The sequence below is a fragment of the Elephas maximus genome, chromosome 6 (assembly GCF_024166365.1).
Source record: "Elephas maximus indicus isolate mEleMax1 chromosome 6, mEleMax1 primary haplotype, whole genome shotgun sequence".
Taxonomy (NCBI): Eukaryota; Metazoa; Chordata; class Mammalia; order Proboscidea; family Elephantidae; genus Elephas; species Elephas maximus.
The window spans coordinates 117,236,926-117,252,997 of NC_064824.1; the positions used below are offsets into that span (position 1 = coordinate 117,236,926).

General features: G+C 43.3%; 1 protein-coding gene across 8 annotated transcripts in view; it reads left to right on the forward strand.

Annotated features, from left to right (window-relative positions):
* The window catches only part of STK36 (serine/threonine kinase 36), a 58,313-nt gene that overhangs the window by 7,285 nt on the left and 34,956 nt on the right, over positions 1–16,072 (forward strand). For all 8 annotated transcript variants that reach the window (XR_007517964.1, XR_007517963.1, XM_049888187.1 and 5 more), the window contains 12 exons: positions 2,180–2,323; positions 6,847–7,026; positions 9,748–9,845; positions 10,300–10,405; positions 11,381–11,531; positions 11,726–11,853; positions 12,519–12,623; positions 12,993–13,091; positions 13,178–13,266; positions 13,542–13,605; positions 13,802–13,912; positions 15,560–15,634. Coding sequence is in view for 6 of the 8 variants with exons in the window: in XM_049888187.1 (XP_049744144.1) it covers positions 2,180–2,323; positions 6,847–7,026; positions 9,748–9,845; positions 10,300–10,405; positions 11,381–11,531; positions 11,726–11,853; positions 12,519–12,623; positions 12,993–13,091; positions 13,178–13,266; positions 13,542–13,605; positions 13,802–13,912; positions 15,560–15,634 (1,350 nt within the window). In the remaining 2 variants the exon portion in view is untranslated. The remainder of the gene's footprint in view (positions 1–2,179; positions 2,324–6,846; positions 7,027–9,747; positions 9,846–10,299; positions 10,406–11,380; positions 11,532–11,725; positions 11,854–12,518; positions 12,624–12,992; positions 13,092–13,177; positions 13,267–13,541; positions 13,606–13,801; positions 13,913–15,559; positions 15,635–16,072) is intronic.

Here is a 16,072-nt window from a genome sequence, read left to right on the forward strand (position 1 = left end):
CGTAGTTGCCAGTTTAGTCTGTCTTCCTCCAAACTTTCTGTGCTTTTACATACACATACGTGCACACTAAATCCTGGTGGCGTAGTGGTTAAGAGCTGTGGCTGCTAACCAAAAGGTCAGCAGTTCGAATCTACCAGGCACTCCTTGGGAACCATATGGGACAGTTCTACTCTGTCCTGTAGGGTCACTATGAGTCAGAATCAACTTGATGGCGACAGGTATGGTTTTTTTTGGTTATATGCACACTTATGAGTACATAGTTTGACTTTATTTCAACATTACTGAGTGAGTTCATACCATATGTATTATTTTGTTCTGCACCATGCCTGTTTTTACCACACGACCTGTTCAGAGATCTTTCTGCGTCAGATCATATCGTTCTGCCTCACTCTCTTGTCTTTTTTAGGGTTTTAACTTTTTCTCTTGAAATTCAAACTTATAGAAAAATTATGAGAATACTACAAAGAATTTTTGGATACCTCTTCACCAGATTCAGCATTTGTTAACATTTTGCCACCTTTGCTTTATAATTTTCTATGTGTGTCTTTGTGTGTATGTATATGTATATATACATATATACGTATGTATGTGTGTGTATATATATATAAAAAAAAAACATACACAAATACGCACATACATGGAAACCCTGGTGGGGTAGTGGCTAAGAGCTATGGCTGCTAACCAAAAGGTCAGCAGTTCGAATCTACCAGGTGCTCCTTGGAAACTCTATGGGGCAGTTCTACTCAGTCCTATAGGGTCACTATGAGTTAGAATCGACTCGACGGCAACAGGTTTTATGTGTACGTAGACATGCCATGGAAACCCTGGTGGCGTAGTGGTTAAATGCTACAGCTGCTAACCAAAAGGTCAGCAGTTCGAATCCACCAGGCACTCCTTGGAAACTCTATGGGGCAGTTCTACTCTGTCCTATAGGGTCGCTATGAGTTGGAGTCGAATCGATGGCACTGGGTTTTGGTTTAGACATGCCATCTTTGTGTGTACGTATGTGTATACAAATGCATGCATGTATGTGTATATATGTGTGATGTGTATATATATGTGTGTGTAGATATGTATATATGCACGTGTGTGTGTAGACACCATCTTTCTGAACTATCTTAAGATAAGTTACAGACATATCTGTTTACACTTCATTGTGTGTTTCCTGAGGAGCCCTGGTGGCTCAGTCGTTAAGTGCTCGGCTGGTAACTGAAAGGTTGGCCATTCAAACTCACCAGGTGCTCTGCAGGAGAAAGATGTGGCAGTCTGCTTCTGTAAAGATTTACAGCCTTGGAAACCCTATGGGGCAGCTCTGCTCTGTCCCATAGGGTTGCTATGAGTTAGAATCGACCCAGTGGCAGTGGGTTTGGTTTTTGGGGTGTGTTTCCGAAGAACAAGGTCATTCTCTTGCACAACCACAGTACGTTATAAAAATCAGAAATTTAGCATTGTGTCATGCTGTTACCTATTCTCCAGTCCATATTCAAATTTTGCCATTGCTCCAGTAATGTTCTTTATAAAAAAAAAAATATTCAAATTTTGCCATTGCTCCAGTCATGTTCTTTATAGCAACAAAAAAATTTTTTCCTGGTCTAGGATCTAATCAATTATTACACGTTGAATTTAGTTGTTTATCTCATTAGTCTCCTTAATCTGGAGCAGTTCCTAGCCTTTGTCTTTCATGACTGACAGTTTTGAGGAGCACAGACCTTTTATTTTGTAGACTGTTTCTCAAATTGATCTTTCTTCCTGATTAGATTCAGATTATGCATTTTCGACAGGAATATTTACATAAGTAATACATTCTCAGTACCACAGTCTTTTAAATGACTTTATAGCACTTCCTAATGTGGAAGTGGCACGATTTCTTATTTCCTTAATGATTGGCTTTTAAAAAAAAATTTTATTTTAATTACAAACCGTGCTGCACTGGACACCTTCCTAGATATCGCTTTGTGCATGTGTGCCAGTGTTCTCTGAGAGACTTTACAAGACCCCTCACGTACTACCAGCTGTACTTTTTTAACTGATGGCTGAAAAAAATACATCTGTGCCAAAGGAGTCATTGGCTTCTAACAGTTATTTCGTGGTTCCCCAGGGTTTTTAAGCCCAGGTTGGGAGTTACTACCCATAAACCTTACAACCTTCTCCTGACCTTTTTTACTCACCTTTGCCTCAGGAGCCAGACAGCGATGAGGAGTGGCAACACCTGCTAGAGACCATCAAGCCTGTGCCCATTCAACTGAAGTCCCCTCTCACACTGCTGTGCAATCCCGACTTCTGCCAGCGCATCCAGAGCCAGCTACAAGAGACTGGAGGGCAGGTGGATGGCATTTGAGACTATTTTCACAGATGAGGCATAAAAAACATTGACTAACATAATGAGATCAAGTTTCTTTTCAGCTCTCTTAGTTCAAGGAGATTTGCTAATCTTCCTTAACAACACAGAAAAAACAGGTCTCAGATTTCTTTTTCTAAAGGGAAATGTGTCTGTGTAGAGGAAGGGTTAACAAACTTTTTCTGTAAAGGGCCACCAAAAAAAAAAAAAACAGCAACCCTATAGGGCAGAGTAGGACTGCCCCATAGAGTTTCCAAGGAGCGCCTGGCAGATTCAAACTGCTGACCTTTTGGTTAGTAGCCATAAAACTTAACCACTATGCCACCAGGGTTTCCAAAAGGCCAGGTGGTAAATATTTAGGCTGTGCAGGCTAAGAGGCAAAAATGGAGGCAGTTATAAAATAATCAAGTATGTAATTATTTTGTAATACAGATATTCTACTGAAAAGAATGAAATTCTTTTTGGGGGATAACACTTCGCTTTAATTGAGGTTCAAAGTTAGTGTTTCCTACTACAAAGTCTTCCCCTGCTTCTCTGAAACACAGTGATCTTTCCTCCTGGGACTCCCCAGAAGAATATGTTGCACCTCTCTCTCTAAATAACTGTATTGAGATATAATTTACATACCATAAAATTTTCTGATTTTCAGTGTACGAGTCAATGATTTTTAGTAACTTTGCTAAGTTGTGAAACCATCACCATAATCCAGTTTTTGAGCATTTTCATCACCTCAGTACAATTCCTTCATTTACAGTTAGTCACCATCTTACCTCTAGCTCCAGGAAACCACTAATCTACTTTTTGTCCCTGTAGATTTGCCTTTTCTGAACATTTCATATAAATAGAGTCCTACAGTACGCAGTCTTCTGTGCCTGGCTTCTTTCACTCAGTATGGTGTTTTTGAGGTTCATTCACGTTGTAGCATATCTCAGTACTTTTTTTCCTTTTTACTCCTGAGTAATATTCCATTATATGGGTAGACCACATTTTGTTTATACATTCACCAGTTGATGGGCATTTGGATTGTTTCCACTTTTTGACTTACGAATAATGCTACTATGAACGTTCACATTCAAGTCTTTGTGTGGCCATATGCTTTCAGTTCTCTTGGGTAGATACCTACAAGTGCGATTGCTAAGTCATATGTTAAATTTATATTTAACATTTTTTTTTTAATTGTGGTTTAGGTGAAAGTTTACAATGCAAATTAGTTTCTGATTAAACAATTAATACACAAATTGTTTGGTAACATTGGTTGCCAACCCCGCAGCATGTCAGCACTCTCGCCTTCTTGACCTTAGGTTCCTTGTTTCCATTCATCCAGCTTTCCTGTCCCCTCCTGCCTTCTTGTCTTTGCCCCTGGGCTGGTGTTCCCATTTAGTCTTATATACGTGGTTGAACTATGTGTGTTATTGTTTGTTTTATGGATCTGTGTAATCTTTGGTCAAAGGGTAAACCTCAGGAGTGACTTTAGTGCTGCATTAAAAGGGTTTCTGGGGGCCGTACTCTCGGGGTTTCTCCAGTCTCTGTCAGAAAAATAAGTCTGGTCTTTTTTTGGTGAATTTAAATTTTGTTCTACATTTTTCTCCAGCTCTGTCTGGGACCCTCTATTGTGATCCCTGTCAGAGCAGTCAGTGGCGGTAGCTGGGTACCATCTAGTTGTTCTGGAATCAGTTTGGTGGAGGCTGTGGTAGTTGTAGTCCATCAGTCCTTTGAAGTAATCCTTCCCTTATATCTATGGTTTTCTTCATTTTCCCTTGCTTCAGACAGGGTGGGACCAGTGGAGTATCTTAGATGGCCACTCACAAGCTTTTAAGACCCCAGATGCTACTCACCAAAGTAGGATGTAGAACATTTTCTTTATGAACTATGTTATACCAATTGAGCTAGATGTCCCCTGAGCTCATGATCCCCAGCCCTCAGCTATATTTAACATTTTAAGAAAGAAACTGCCAAACTGTTTTCTTAGTGGCTGTGTCATTTTGTATTCCTACCAGCAATGTATGAGGGTCCCTGTTTCTCCACACCCTTGCCAACATTTATTATTGTCTGTCTTTTTGATTATAGCCTTCTAGGTGTGAAATAGTATCTTTTTTGTGATTTTAATTACGTTTCCCTAATGACTAATATGTATGCTGAACAAATAATCCGAGAAGCTGGACTATATGAAGAAGAACGGAGCATCAGGATTGGAGGAAGACTCATTAACAACCTGTGTTATGCAGATGACACAACCTTGCTTGCTGAAAGTGAAGAGGACTTGAAGCACTTACTAATGAAGATGAAAGACCACAGCCTTCAGTATGGATTGCACCTCAACATAAAACAAAAATCCTCACAACTGGACCAATGAGCAACTTCATGATAAATGGAGAAAAGATTGAAGTTGTCAAGGATTTTATTTTACTTGGATCCACAATCAACAGCCATGGAAGCAGCAGTCAAGAAATCAAAAGACGCATTGCACTGGGCAAATCTGCTGCAAAGGACCTCTTCAAAGTGTTGAAGAGCAAAGATGTCACCCTGAAGACTAAGGTGCATCTGACCCAAGCCATGGTATTTTCAGTCACATCATATGCATGTGAAAGCTGGACAATGAATAAGGAAGACTAAAGAAGAGATGACGCCTTTGAATTGTGGTGTTGATGAAGAATATTGAATATACCACGGACTGCCAAAAAAATGAGCAAATCTGTCTTGGAAGAAGTGCGGCCAAAATGCTCCTTAGAGGCAAGGATGGCGAGACTGCGTCTTACATACTTTGGACGTGTTGTCAGAAGGGATCAGTCCCTGGAGAATGACATCATGCTTGGCAGAGTACAGGCTCAGCAGAAAAGAGGAAGACCCTCAACGAGGTGGATTGACACAGTGGATGCAACAGTGAGCTCAAGCATAACAACGATTGTGGGGATGGCTCAGGACTGGGCAGTGTTTCGTTCTGTTGTGCATAGGGTCGCTGTGAGTCGGAACTGACTCGACGGCACCTAACAACAACAACAAACAATGACTAATAATCTTGAACATCTTTTCATGTGCGTATTAGCCATTTGTATATTTTCTTTGGTGAAATATCAGCTTTTTTGCTAATGTTTTTAAATTGGGTTGTTTGTTGTCTTACTGATTCGTAAGAATTCTTGGTATGTTCTGAATATAAGGCCTTTATCAGATACGTGATTTCAAAATATTTTCTCTGAGTCTGTGGTTTATCTTTTCATTCTCATAAAGGTCTTTTGAATAATGGGTTTTGAATTTTGAAAAAGTCCATTTTGCCATTTTCTGCCTTTATGGATTATGCTTTTGGTGTTTATCTAAGACGTCTTTTCAAAACCCAAGCTCTTGAAGGTTTTTTCCTAAAAATTTTATCAGTTTGGCTCTTAAATTTACGTCTCTGATCCACTTTAAGTTAATTTTTGTGTATGGTGTGAATTAAGGGTCTAAGTTATTTATTTATTTTTTTTGCATGTGAATAGCCAGTTGTCCTAACACCATTTATTGAAGACTCCCGTTACCCCATCAAGATTCCTTGGCACCATGCCCCTCTCTTTTGGCACTTACACACTGTTCTCATAGTGTGGGATAATTTTTCACGTGGGGAAGCAGGGTAAGATCTCTGCCTCTGGTGGTGAGGCTTCCTGGACTTGAATTCCAGCTGAACTACTCATTAGCTGGGTGATCTTTGATTACTTATATCACCTATCTAGACACTTCACTTGGAGCCCTGGTGGCATAGCAGTTAAGAGCTATGGCTGCTAACCAAAAGGCTGGTAGTTTAAATCTATCAGCTGCTCTTTGGAAGCCCTGTGGGGCAGGTTCTCTTCTGTCCTATAGGGTCACTATGAGTCAACTCGACAACAACGAGTTTGGTTTTTTTTGTTTGTTTGTTTTTAGACACTTCAGTTACCTCATCCATATAGTGGGTAATTGTACCTACTTCACAGGGTTGTTGCAAAAATTTAGAACAGTGAATGACATATTGTAAGCCACTTCCTATGAATGTTTTTATTTTTTTTTAAATTTCTTTCCTCCAACTATTTAAAACTATAAAACATTTCTTAGGTTGTGGGCTATACAGAAATTAAGTTGGTAGGCTGGATTTGGCTTGCCGACCATAGTTTGTTGACCCCTGATCTAGAGTTAAATAATGTTGTTTTGTCTATCTGGCGTTGAATAATATTGTTTTCTTTCCATTGTTTCTAAGTTTTAGACTTTTTTTAAAGGTAGGGACTAGAGAAGGGCAGGAGCAGACAGGAATGGCTCTGGGCCTGACAGATCCTGAGGGGAGGCACCCTCCACCTTGGTCACTGTTATATGTTGAGGTAACCCCGACCATCTATATCCTCTTCCCTGGTACAGTTTTCCTGTTCCTCTCTTCTGGGTTTTAGGCTCCCCAAGAAAGGAATGCTACTTGTTCTACTTTGCCATCCTCCTGGGGGTACTTAGTATCTGTGACTCTCCTTCTTTCACCTCGGGTGATATTGATCCCTGTCTCTTTCCCTCATGTCTCCTAGATCCTGAAAGGCATCCTAGAAGATGTTTCCCACATGCTTCCTGCGCTCCGGGTCCTGAGCGGTCTTCTGTCTGGCTGCAGTGACTCTGTTGCCTTGTATTCCTTCTGCCGTGAGGCAGGGCTGCCAGGGCTGCTGCTGAGCTTACTCAAACACAGCCAAGAGAGCACCAACATCCAGCAGGTGAGCACCAGGCGAGGAGCCTCTCAAGGCTGACAGAAATGTCCTCTTCTTGGCTTTTGCTCCTTCTGATTGCCATCTCTTTTTGGCCCAAATGCCCCTTGTTTCCTTCCTCCTCTCTCTAGTTAGTAAACTAAGAATTGAAAAAACTAGTGCCTTCCACCACCATGTGTCTGTCAGCTTGTCATACTCTGGTGGCTTGTGTATTGCTGTGATACTGGAAACTTTGCCACCAGTATTTCAAATACCAGCAGAGTCACCCTTAGTGGACAGGTTTCAGTGGAGCTTCCAGACTAAGACAGACTAGGAAGAGGGACCTGGCAGTCTACTTCTGAAAAAATTGGCCAGTTTCAACAAATGGGTGCAGCACTCACTTGTCTATGCCAAGAAATTTGGAAGACAGCTACCTGGCCAACCAACTGGAAGAGATCCATATTGGTACCCATTCCAAAGAAGATGATCCAACAGAATGTGGAAATTATTGAACAATATCATTAATATCACTCACAAGTAAAATTTTGCTGAAGATCATTCAAAACCAGTTGTAGCAGTACATCGACAGGGAATTGCTACAAATTCAAGCCGGATTCAGAAGAGGATGTGGAACAAGGTATATCATTACTGATGTCAGATGGATCATGGCTAAAAGCAGAGAATACCAGAAGGATGTTTACCTGTGTTTTATTGACTAAGCAAAGGCATTTGACTGTGTAAATCCTAACAAATGATGGATAACATTGCAAAGAATGGGAATTCCATGACACTTAACTGTGCTCATGAGGAACCTGTACATAGACAAAGAGGCAGTTGTTTGGACAGAACAAGGGGATACTGTGTGGTTTAAAGTCAAGAAAGGTGTATATCAGGGTTATATCCTTTCACCATACTTATTCAACCTGTATGCTAAGCAAATAATGCAAGAAGCTGGACTATATGAAGAAGAAGGTGGCATCAGACTTGAAGGAAGACTCATTAACAACCTGCGATATGCAGATGACACAACCTTGCCAGCTGAAAGTGAAAAGGACTTGAAGCACTTAGCGATGAAGATCAAAGACCACAGTCTTCAGTATGGATTACACTTTAACATAAAGAAAACAAAAATCCTCACAACTGTACCAGTAAGCAACATCATGATAAATGGAGAAAAGATTGAAGTTGTCAAGGATTTCATTTTACTTGGATTCACAATCAATGCCCATGGAAGCAGCAGTCAAGAAATGAAGCGACTTACTGAGTTGGCACATCTGCTGCAAAAAATCTCTTTAAAGTGTTAAACAGCAAGGTATTCACTATGAGGACTAAGGTGCCCCTGACTGAAGCCATGGTGTTTTCAGTCACCTCATATGCGTGCAAAAGCTGCACAACGAATAAGGAAGACCAAAGAAGAATTGATGCCTTTGAATTATGGTGCTGGTGAAGAATATTGAATATACCACGGGCTGCCGGAAGAACAAACAAATCTGTCTTGGAATAAATACAGCCAGAATGCTCCTTAGTAGCAGGGATGACAAAATGTCATCTCACATACTTTGGACGTGTTATCAGGAGGGGACCAGTCCCTGGAGAAGGACATCATGCCTGAAAAAATAGAGGGTCAACTAAAAAGACCCTCAATGAGATGGATTGACCCAGTGGCTACAACAGTGGGCTCAAACATAGCAATGACTGTGAGTATGGCACAGGACCGAGCACTGTTTCCTTTGTTGCACACAGGGCCACCATGAGTTGGAACTGACTCAATGGCACCTAACAAGAGCAACAGTGCCTTGTGGGGCCAGGCAGATAATGTCAGTCAGTGAAGCGGACTATGTGTGTGACTATACAGAATAGTGGAGAATGTGATAAACTAGAGATCACATACCCAGTCTAAATAGGGCATCCTCTCCTCAGCTCCCACCCATTGATGCCATATGGGACGACAGGCCCAGTATTCTAGCTTTCCAATCGTTTTTTAAAAAAATCCGATTTTTATGGGCAGTTTTCCAATTTTTAGAACACTGTGTTTTGAAATGCAAAATCCTAGGCTTTATTGACCCAATTTCTTTGAGCAGGGGACTGAAATTCAGAGGTTATCTAACTCAAGTATAGTCACCAACTTGTAAATTGTCACAGACGCAGTAAGTGGCAGGGCTGGGATTGAGACTCAGAGTGTTTGAGGCCACACCTCTACTTCCCCATGCTGTGTCCTGCAGAAGCTGAGCTAAGAGGGCAGGGAAACCCTTTCAAAGTCACAATAGAGAAATATTTAATGGGACCTAAGCTGAGGCACCTGGTATTAATCTTGGGTGTTTTTAAGGAATTTAGAAAAATAATTTGAGCTATTTTGAAAAACCAACCCTACAAAGCCTCTCAAACTCCAAAATTCTTTGCAGGGGAAACAGGACACTTTTCCAGGCTGTTTATAGCCCATATGCTGATACTTTGTTATACCTAGAGCTTCTCTCTCTGCCCATACTGGATCGTTAGAGCTTCTCTCTCTGCCCATACTGGATCCCTAGAGCTTCTCTCTCTGCCCATACTGGATCCCTAGAGCTTCTCTCTCTGCCCATACTGGATCCCTAGAGCTTCTCTCTCTGCCCATACTGGATCTTCCCCCCATTCCTTTCTGTTTGGTTCACTTGACTAATTCTCAGTACATCTCTTTTTTACTGCTTTTTTTTTAACTCTTTTTTTTCATTCCCCATATCTGGTTGCCTTACTCTCTCTTCTCATCCCTGGCAGCAATCTTGGTATGGGACCTTCCTAAGGGACCTGATAGCTGTGATTCAGGCCTACTTTGCCTGCACCTTCAACCTGGAGAGGAGCCAGACAAGCGACAGGTAGGATGAAAGGCAGTTTTTCTCTGTCAGCCATTTTGACTCCAATCTCTACCTGATTTCTTCCCCTCCCCATCAGGAAGAGGCCAAGTGAGAAGAAACTGTGGTTTGTGATAGGTTTTGGGATCTGATGAGTGACCTCTCAGAGTCTGACTGGTACCCTTAAAGACCCTGGGACACCTCCAACTTTGCCCCCAGGCTTTCAGGTTCTAATAATCAATAGCAACCATGGTCCTCAATGGAAGGGTCAAGGTGTGAAAAACTATGGAAAATGGCAAAAAAGGACCTTGGAGGGTGTGTGTCTGAGGCTGGATGTGTGTTTAGTGGGAGAACTGGCAAGAGCAGTTTGATATGTTCCTTTGCAGGGCCTCTTCCCCTTGTTCAGAGTTGAGCCAGTCAGCACATTTGGGCGTTTATTAGAGAGATGAGAAGAAACCAAGGTCTCATTTTTTCCCAGCTTGCAGGTGTTTCAGGAGGCCGTCAGCCTCTTTCTGGACTTGTTAGGGAAACTGCTGGCCCAACCAGATGACTCTGAGCAGACACTGCGGAGGGACAGTCTTATGGTAATCTGCTCCACTCCAGATTCCTGCCTCACCTATTCCTTGTGTTTCTCCTGTCCTCTTCCTTCTGACTACATAGGGTCAGATCAAGTTAATACAACCAACATTTGTTGAATGTAAACTATGTGCCACACCCAGTGTGAGTAAGAGAAAGTTCCTACCATTAAGGGATTAGGAATTGTCTAGTTGGGAAGACACAAAGTGATCACAAATAGTATTTTTCTTGAAGAGACTTGGAGATCTTCTAATAGTTCCCAACCTTGTCTGTTTTAAGGACTAGTAAACTATATGGATTCTGGAGATGACGAACAGAAGAATGAAAGGTTGAGAAAATAGCAGAGTTCTAACTGACAGTAGAAGAGATTACAGAGGAACATGTGCAAGGAAGTGAGCAATTGCCTGATCAATGTTCAGGTTGCAAGTTGGGAAACAGACCTGGGTTACATTTCTCCCGCTAGCAGGCCATTCAGACTTCTCTAGTCTGAGAGCCTATTTTAATACCCTTCACTCTTTTAAGTCAAGAAGCTCTTGTCTATCTTAAATTTTGGCCAAGTTCATCCTGAGTCATGGACAATCCAGCAGTGACTCATGCTGTTGGCCAGCGCTTCTCAGATGTCTTTGTGCAATGAGTAGCATTGAGAGTTTAGAATAAATATTCCACCTCCTGAAGTTCCGAATCAGTAAGACTGGGTTGGGAAGGATCCAGGAATCCTCAGGAATTCTTATACCCTTGGTCCACAAATAACACTTTGAGAAACAGTATAAGAAGCAGCTGACCAGGGAATAGAAGGACTGACACCTAGAATTCCTGTCTTTGAAATGAGTGCATTTTCTGTGTAAGGAATGCTTAGAATTAGACAGCCGTTGCCCAGAGTTTTTATCTTCTTCTCTCAGGTTCTCAGGGAATTCTTGCTCCTCACAATAAGCCTAGTCAGCTTTCTGATGCCCTGACGTTAATGCTGCCCTTGTCTCCTTCAGTGCTTTACTGTTGTGTGTGAAGCCATGGATGGGAACAGCCGGGCCATCTCCCAAGCCTTTTACTCCAGCTTGCTGACTACACAGCGGGCCGTGTTGGATGGGCTTCTTCACGGCTTGACAGTTCCACAGCTGCCTTTCCACACACCCCCAGGTAACCAGTGTGGAGTGGGGGATTCTCTTGGCTTATTTGTTGCTTAAGTCTGGCTCTGTTCTTTCTACTGCCACCACCTAGAATAGTGCTTGGCAGCTAGTGGATGCTCAATAAATAGCTGTGAAGTGAAAGAATGATTGGGGATCTGAGAGAAACAACCAGAGCTCACCCTGCATTTTTGCCTTTCTCTGTAGGAGCCCCACAAGTGAGCCAGCCGCTGCGGGAGCAGAGTGAGGATCTGCCTGGAGCCATTTCCTGTGCACTGGCAGCCATATGCACTGCTCCTGTGGGGCTGCCTGGCTGCTGGGAAGCTAAGGAGCAGGTCTGAGTGGCAGTTCCCTGCTCTGGCCCAGCTTCTCAGATAGGCAGAAAGATAAAAGCTTTTAGGGCCTGCATTTTATACCTCCTTTTCTGGTATAGTGGTTAATATCTATGGCTGCCAACCAAAAGGTCAGCAGTTCAAATCCACCAGGCACTCCTTGGAAACTCTATGGGGCAGTTCTACTCTGTCCTGTAGGGTCTGTATGAGTCAGAATCTACTTGACAGCAATGGGTTTGGTTTTTTTTTTTTTTAATCAGTGCTTCTGGAAACATGCTCCTATTCTGGGTCTGGGCCACTTGAAGAATGTGATATAGCTAGAGGCCCAGTGCCCTTGGCCAGCTGATGAGGGAGAGCTCAGTGATACGTTGCTTATCTGGTTAGGGGCGCTGGTCTGAAGCCACCAGTGATGCTTTCCCCAGGGCTTAGGATTCAGCCTTCCCACTCCCTAGTGACCAACAACACTTTCCTCTGTACCTGCCCACACTGGGGCCAAAGTACGCATTACTTTTAGTAATGAGGACTGGGAATAGAATGGGGTCTGAGATTCCTGGTGGACCCGGGGAAGTGGCTAGTAAGGAGTTTAGCATCCTGGTCAGTTGGAGATGGGAGAGGAATAGGATTGGAATATTGGGGGTAGGATTTAGTCTACAAGTATGTCCCTATAGGTCTCTCGGTATTTGGCAAATCAACTGACTGAAGACAGCAGCCAGCTGAGGCCGTCCCTCGTCTCTGGCCTGCAGCATCCCATCCTGTGCCTACACCTTCTCAAGGTACTGCCTTCCCTTAACTCTTGGCAATTCAGATTTCTTTTTAATACCTAAGACTTCTAAAAAGAGAGAGATTGAGATTGAGAGAGAGATCGATTGAGAGACCACCACTCCCCTTGGAGGACTTCATTCTGTATTTAAGCTAGTTCTCCAACTGAGTTGGTCCCACTGTTATCCAGTCCTCACCCAAACTGAGAAATATCCCTATCTCTGTATCTCAAAGAAGAGGCAAAAGTGGTTTGAATTCCTCTCGCACCCCCAAGCGCAGATACCAGATCTGCTGAGAGACTAGCCTGCCTTTCAGCTGAGCCTTCCAGTCTTGGAGCCCTGGGTCTGCTCTGCCTCACAACAGTCTCCTTCCTGGTCGTTTAGGTTCTCTACTCCTGCTGCCATGTCAGTGAGCGCCTGTGCCATCTTCTAGGGCAAGAGCCCCTGGCCTTGGAGTCAATGCTGATGTTGGTTCAAGGCAAGGTAGGCCAGCATCACAGGTGGAGATCTTACAGTGGCCCCACCATCTCAAACAGAAGTTGTCATTATAGCTTAGCTTTCCTTTGTAGGTAAAAGTAATGGATTGGGAAGAGTCTACTGAAGTGGCACTCTACCTCCTCTCCCTTCTTGTTCTTCGACTCCAAGATCTGCCGTCTGGGTGAGTCATAAAGTAGGGTCTCTCCACTAAAATCTCCTATATACATATCTAACCATGTCATAGAATATGGAGGAATGGCCCTCTACAGTCTGTCCTTAGAAGGGACTGGGACAGAGAGTGAAGGTTTCTCTACAAAAACAGACCTAGATTCTCAGCTTAGTGCCTTGGAGGTGGACATGCAGCCTAGGTGAAGAGTGCAATCCAAGGGTGAGGAAAGGCTACTTACTACCTTCCTTTAATACTGCTACATCCCTTGATGTATCTTCTTATTCTAGAATGGAGAAGCTAGGCAGTGAGACTGCTACACTCTTTACCCACTCACACGTCGTCTCTCTTGTGGTGAGCTTTCAGCCTTTATGCTTCTCCCCTTTTTACCCTTATCCTCTAGCCCTTGTGGGAGCAGGGGAGTCGGTATCCCATTTACAGCTGTCTCTGGGGGTATTCATCTGGACCAGGGCAGAGAAATTCTTTCTCTGCCTGTCCTGAATTCCACTCAGATTCAGACATTCCTTCTCCTCCTCTACCTCTCCCACAGAGCGCAGCAGCCTCTCTGTTGGAACAGCTTTGTCAGCAAGGGGTGACCCTTGACCTCCAGCCTGTGGAATGGATAGCTGCAGCCACACATGCCCTGTCTGCCCCTGCAGAGGTGAGGTCTACCAGGGAAGGCACAGATACGTTTTCTCCAAGTCAAATACTGGGACAGCATTCAGGGGGCAAAGATTGAAACACCAGCAAGCCTAGAATAAGCTAGGGCATGGTAAAGGAATAAGGAGGCAAGAAGTCCTTCATTTCCTATCCTTTGCCCCCATATAATAGGCTCCTTTGAGAGAGAGAAGAATAGGAAGAGAGAGAGAAAAGAGACCTGAGTTCTCTGAGAAGTGAATTTTCCCTGCCTCCTTCAGTCGCCTCCTCCTGAGCTTATACTCATTAACGTTAAAGTCCTTCCTAATGCTTATCTCTTCCCCTCCTAGTGCAGTTGGCACTCAGCTGTTCCAACTGTTTCTCCTTGAAGATGGAAAAGGTGGCTGACATCCCATGAACTGTTCAGGAATTCACAATCCATTACATAACCTCCTTTGTGCTTTCTTCTTTTCCAGGCCTTCTCCTTTCTCCTTTTTGGACCCTTTGGATCCCATATTTCCCTTACTTTGTGAAAAGAAGGATAGATTTCATATTCAAATTTTTGTCATGTGTTATATATGTAGAATCCTGTATACTTTATAATGAAGTGGTTTCACACATGCTATTCCACAACACCCTTGAAATATAGACAAATCAAATGTAATAATATTCGTCTGCTATTTCTAGATGCTTCTAACACTCATCCAAGAGCCTAAGTCAGAAACTTGGGAGTCATCATAGCCTCCTCCCTCTTCCCCATTATTCCCTCATCTAAATGGTTTCCCGAGTCTCTTATATTCTACCTTCCAGTTTTCCTTAAATCCATTCCCGCCGTGGGATCATCACTGACCTGTCTTGCTTTATGCATAAGCCATTGTTCTCCTGGGCTCTAGCACTTGCCTCCTAAGGGATCTCCTGCCTCTTAGACTGTCTCCTCTCCAGTTCATTCTTTCCACTGCCACCAGATTGAGCTTTCTGAAAAGCAAATCTGGTCATTTGTTCAATCCGTGGTATTGAACACATTAATATGTATTGAGTACCAGGTACTATACTAGTCTCTGAGGATACAGCAGCGAATAAAAGACAAAATATCCTACTCATGTGGAGCTTATGCTAGTCACATATAAACCCTTAGTGGCTTCCAGCTGCTTCTGGGATAAAGTCCAGGCTCTTTGTCAGTCACTCAGAGCTTATCTCCTGTAACCTCTGGGCTCTAAAATCCTGCTATACCAAAAGAGTTACTATTTTCAAAATTCACAGGGTTTTCAGGCCTACCTGCCTTTACATAAGCTTTGACATCTACTTGGAATGTTCTCCTTCCTACCCCCAATTTCTTGTCTGACTTTTGAACTTTTCATCCACCAGTTTTCCCAACTCTCTGAGGCAGAGTTAAGCACTCTCAACTGCGCCCCCCAACCTCTTATTTGGCAAGTCTCTTCCTAACCTGTACTTGTTTCTGTGTCTGCTTACCCTGCCAGACCGTGTGTGTCTTTAGGACAGGGCTATTCATTGAATGAATCGGCAGGAACCAAGATTCCTAAGTCCTGAACTCTTCCCACTGTACCACACCAAGGAAAAGATCTTCCTACCCGATTAGGAATTGGGTATACAGGCCTATGAGGCTGCCTCCTTCCTCTCAGAGTTCTGCATCCTTCCTGCCTCTCTCCAACAGGTCCGGCTGACTCCACCAGGTGGCTGTGGATTCTATGATGGCCTCCTCATCCTTCTGCTGCAGCTCCTCACCCAGGTACGGGTTTATCCTGGGGTGGGTGAGAAGGAACGGGAGAGAAACTGGGTGTTTTAGGGGACCACCGGACGATAGGAACGAAGCAACAACTCTCATTCACCTCTCTTCTCAAACCTACTGTGATAGCCTTAGAACAGGCCCACCTGCCCTCTGTATGGACCCTTTGAAGGAAACCATTCAGCTGCATCCCTTGGGACTCAGTGGGACGAAAAGCTGTAGTTCACCGATTTTTAGCGGATGTGCAAATGGGTTGAGAGGCCTGGAGGTTAAGGTGTGGTAAGAAAGGGAAGTAAGACAACAGGAAAAACCTAGGTGGGAAAATAAAAGGAATTGTTTGCGAGATTCCCTTTCCTTATAGGTCTGGGACAGGAATGAAAAGTGGCATTTTGGCTCCTGACTTCTGTATCCCCACCCCACCCTTTTCTAATTTTGTCTCCA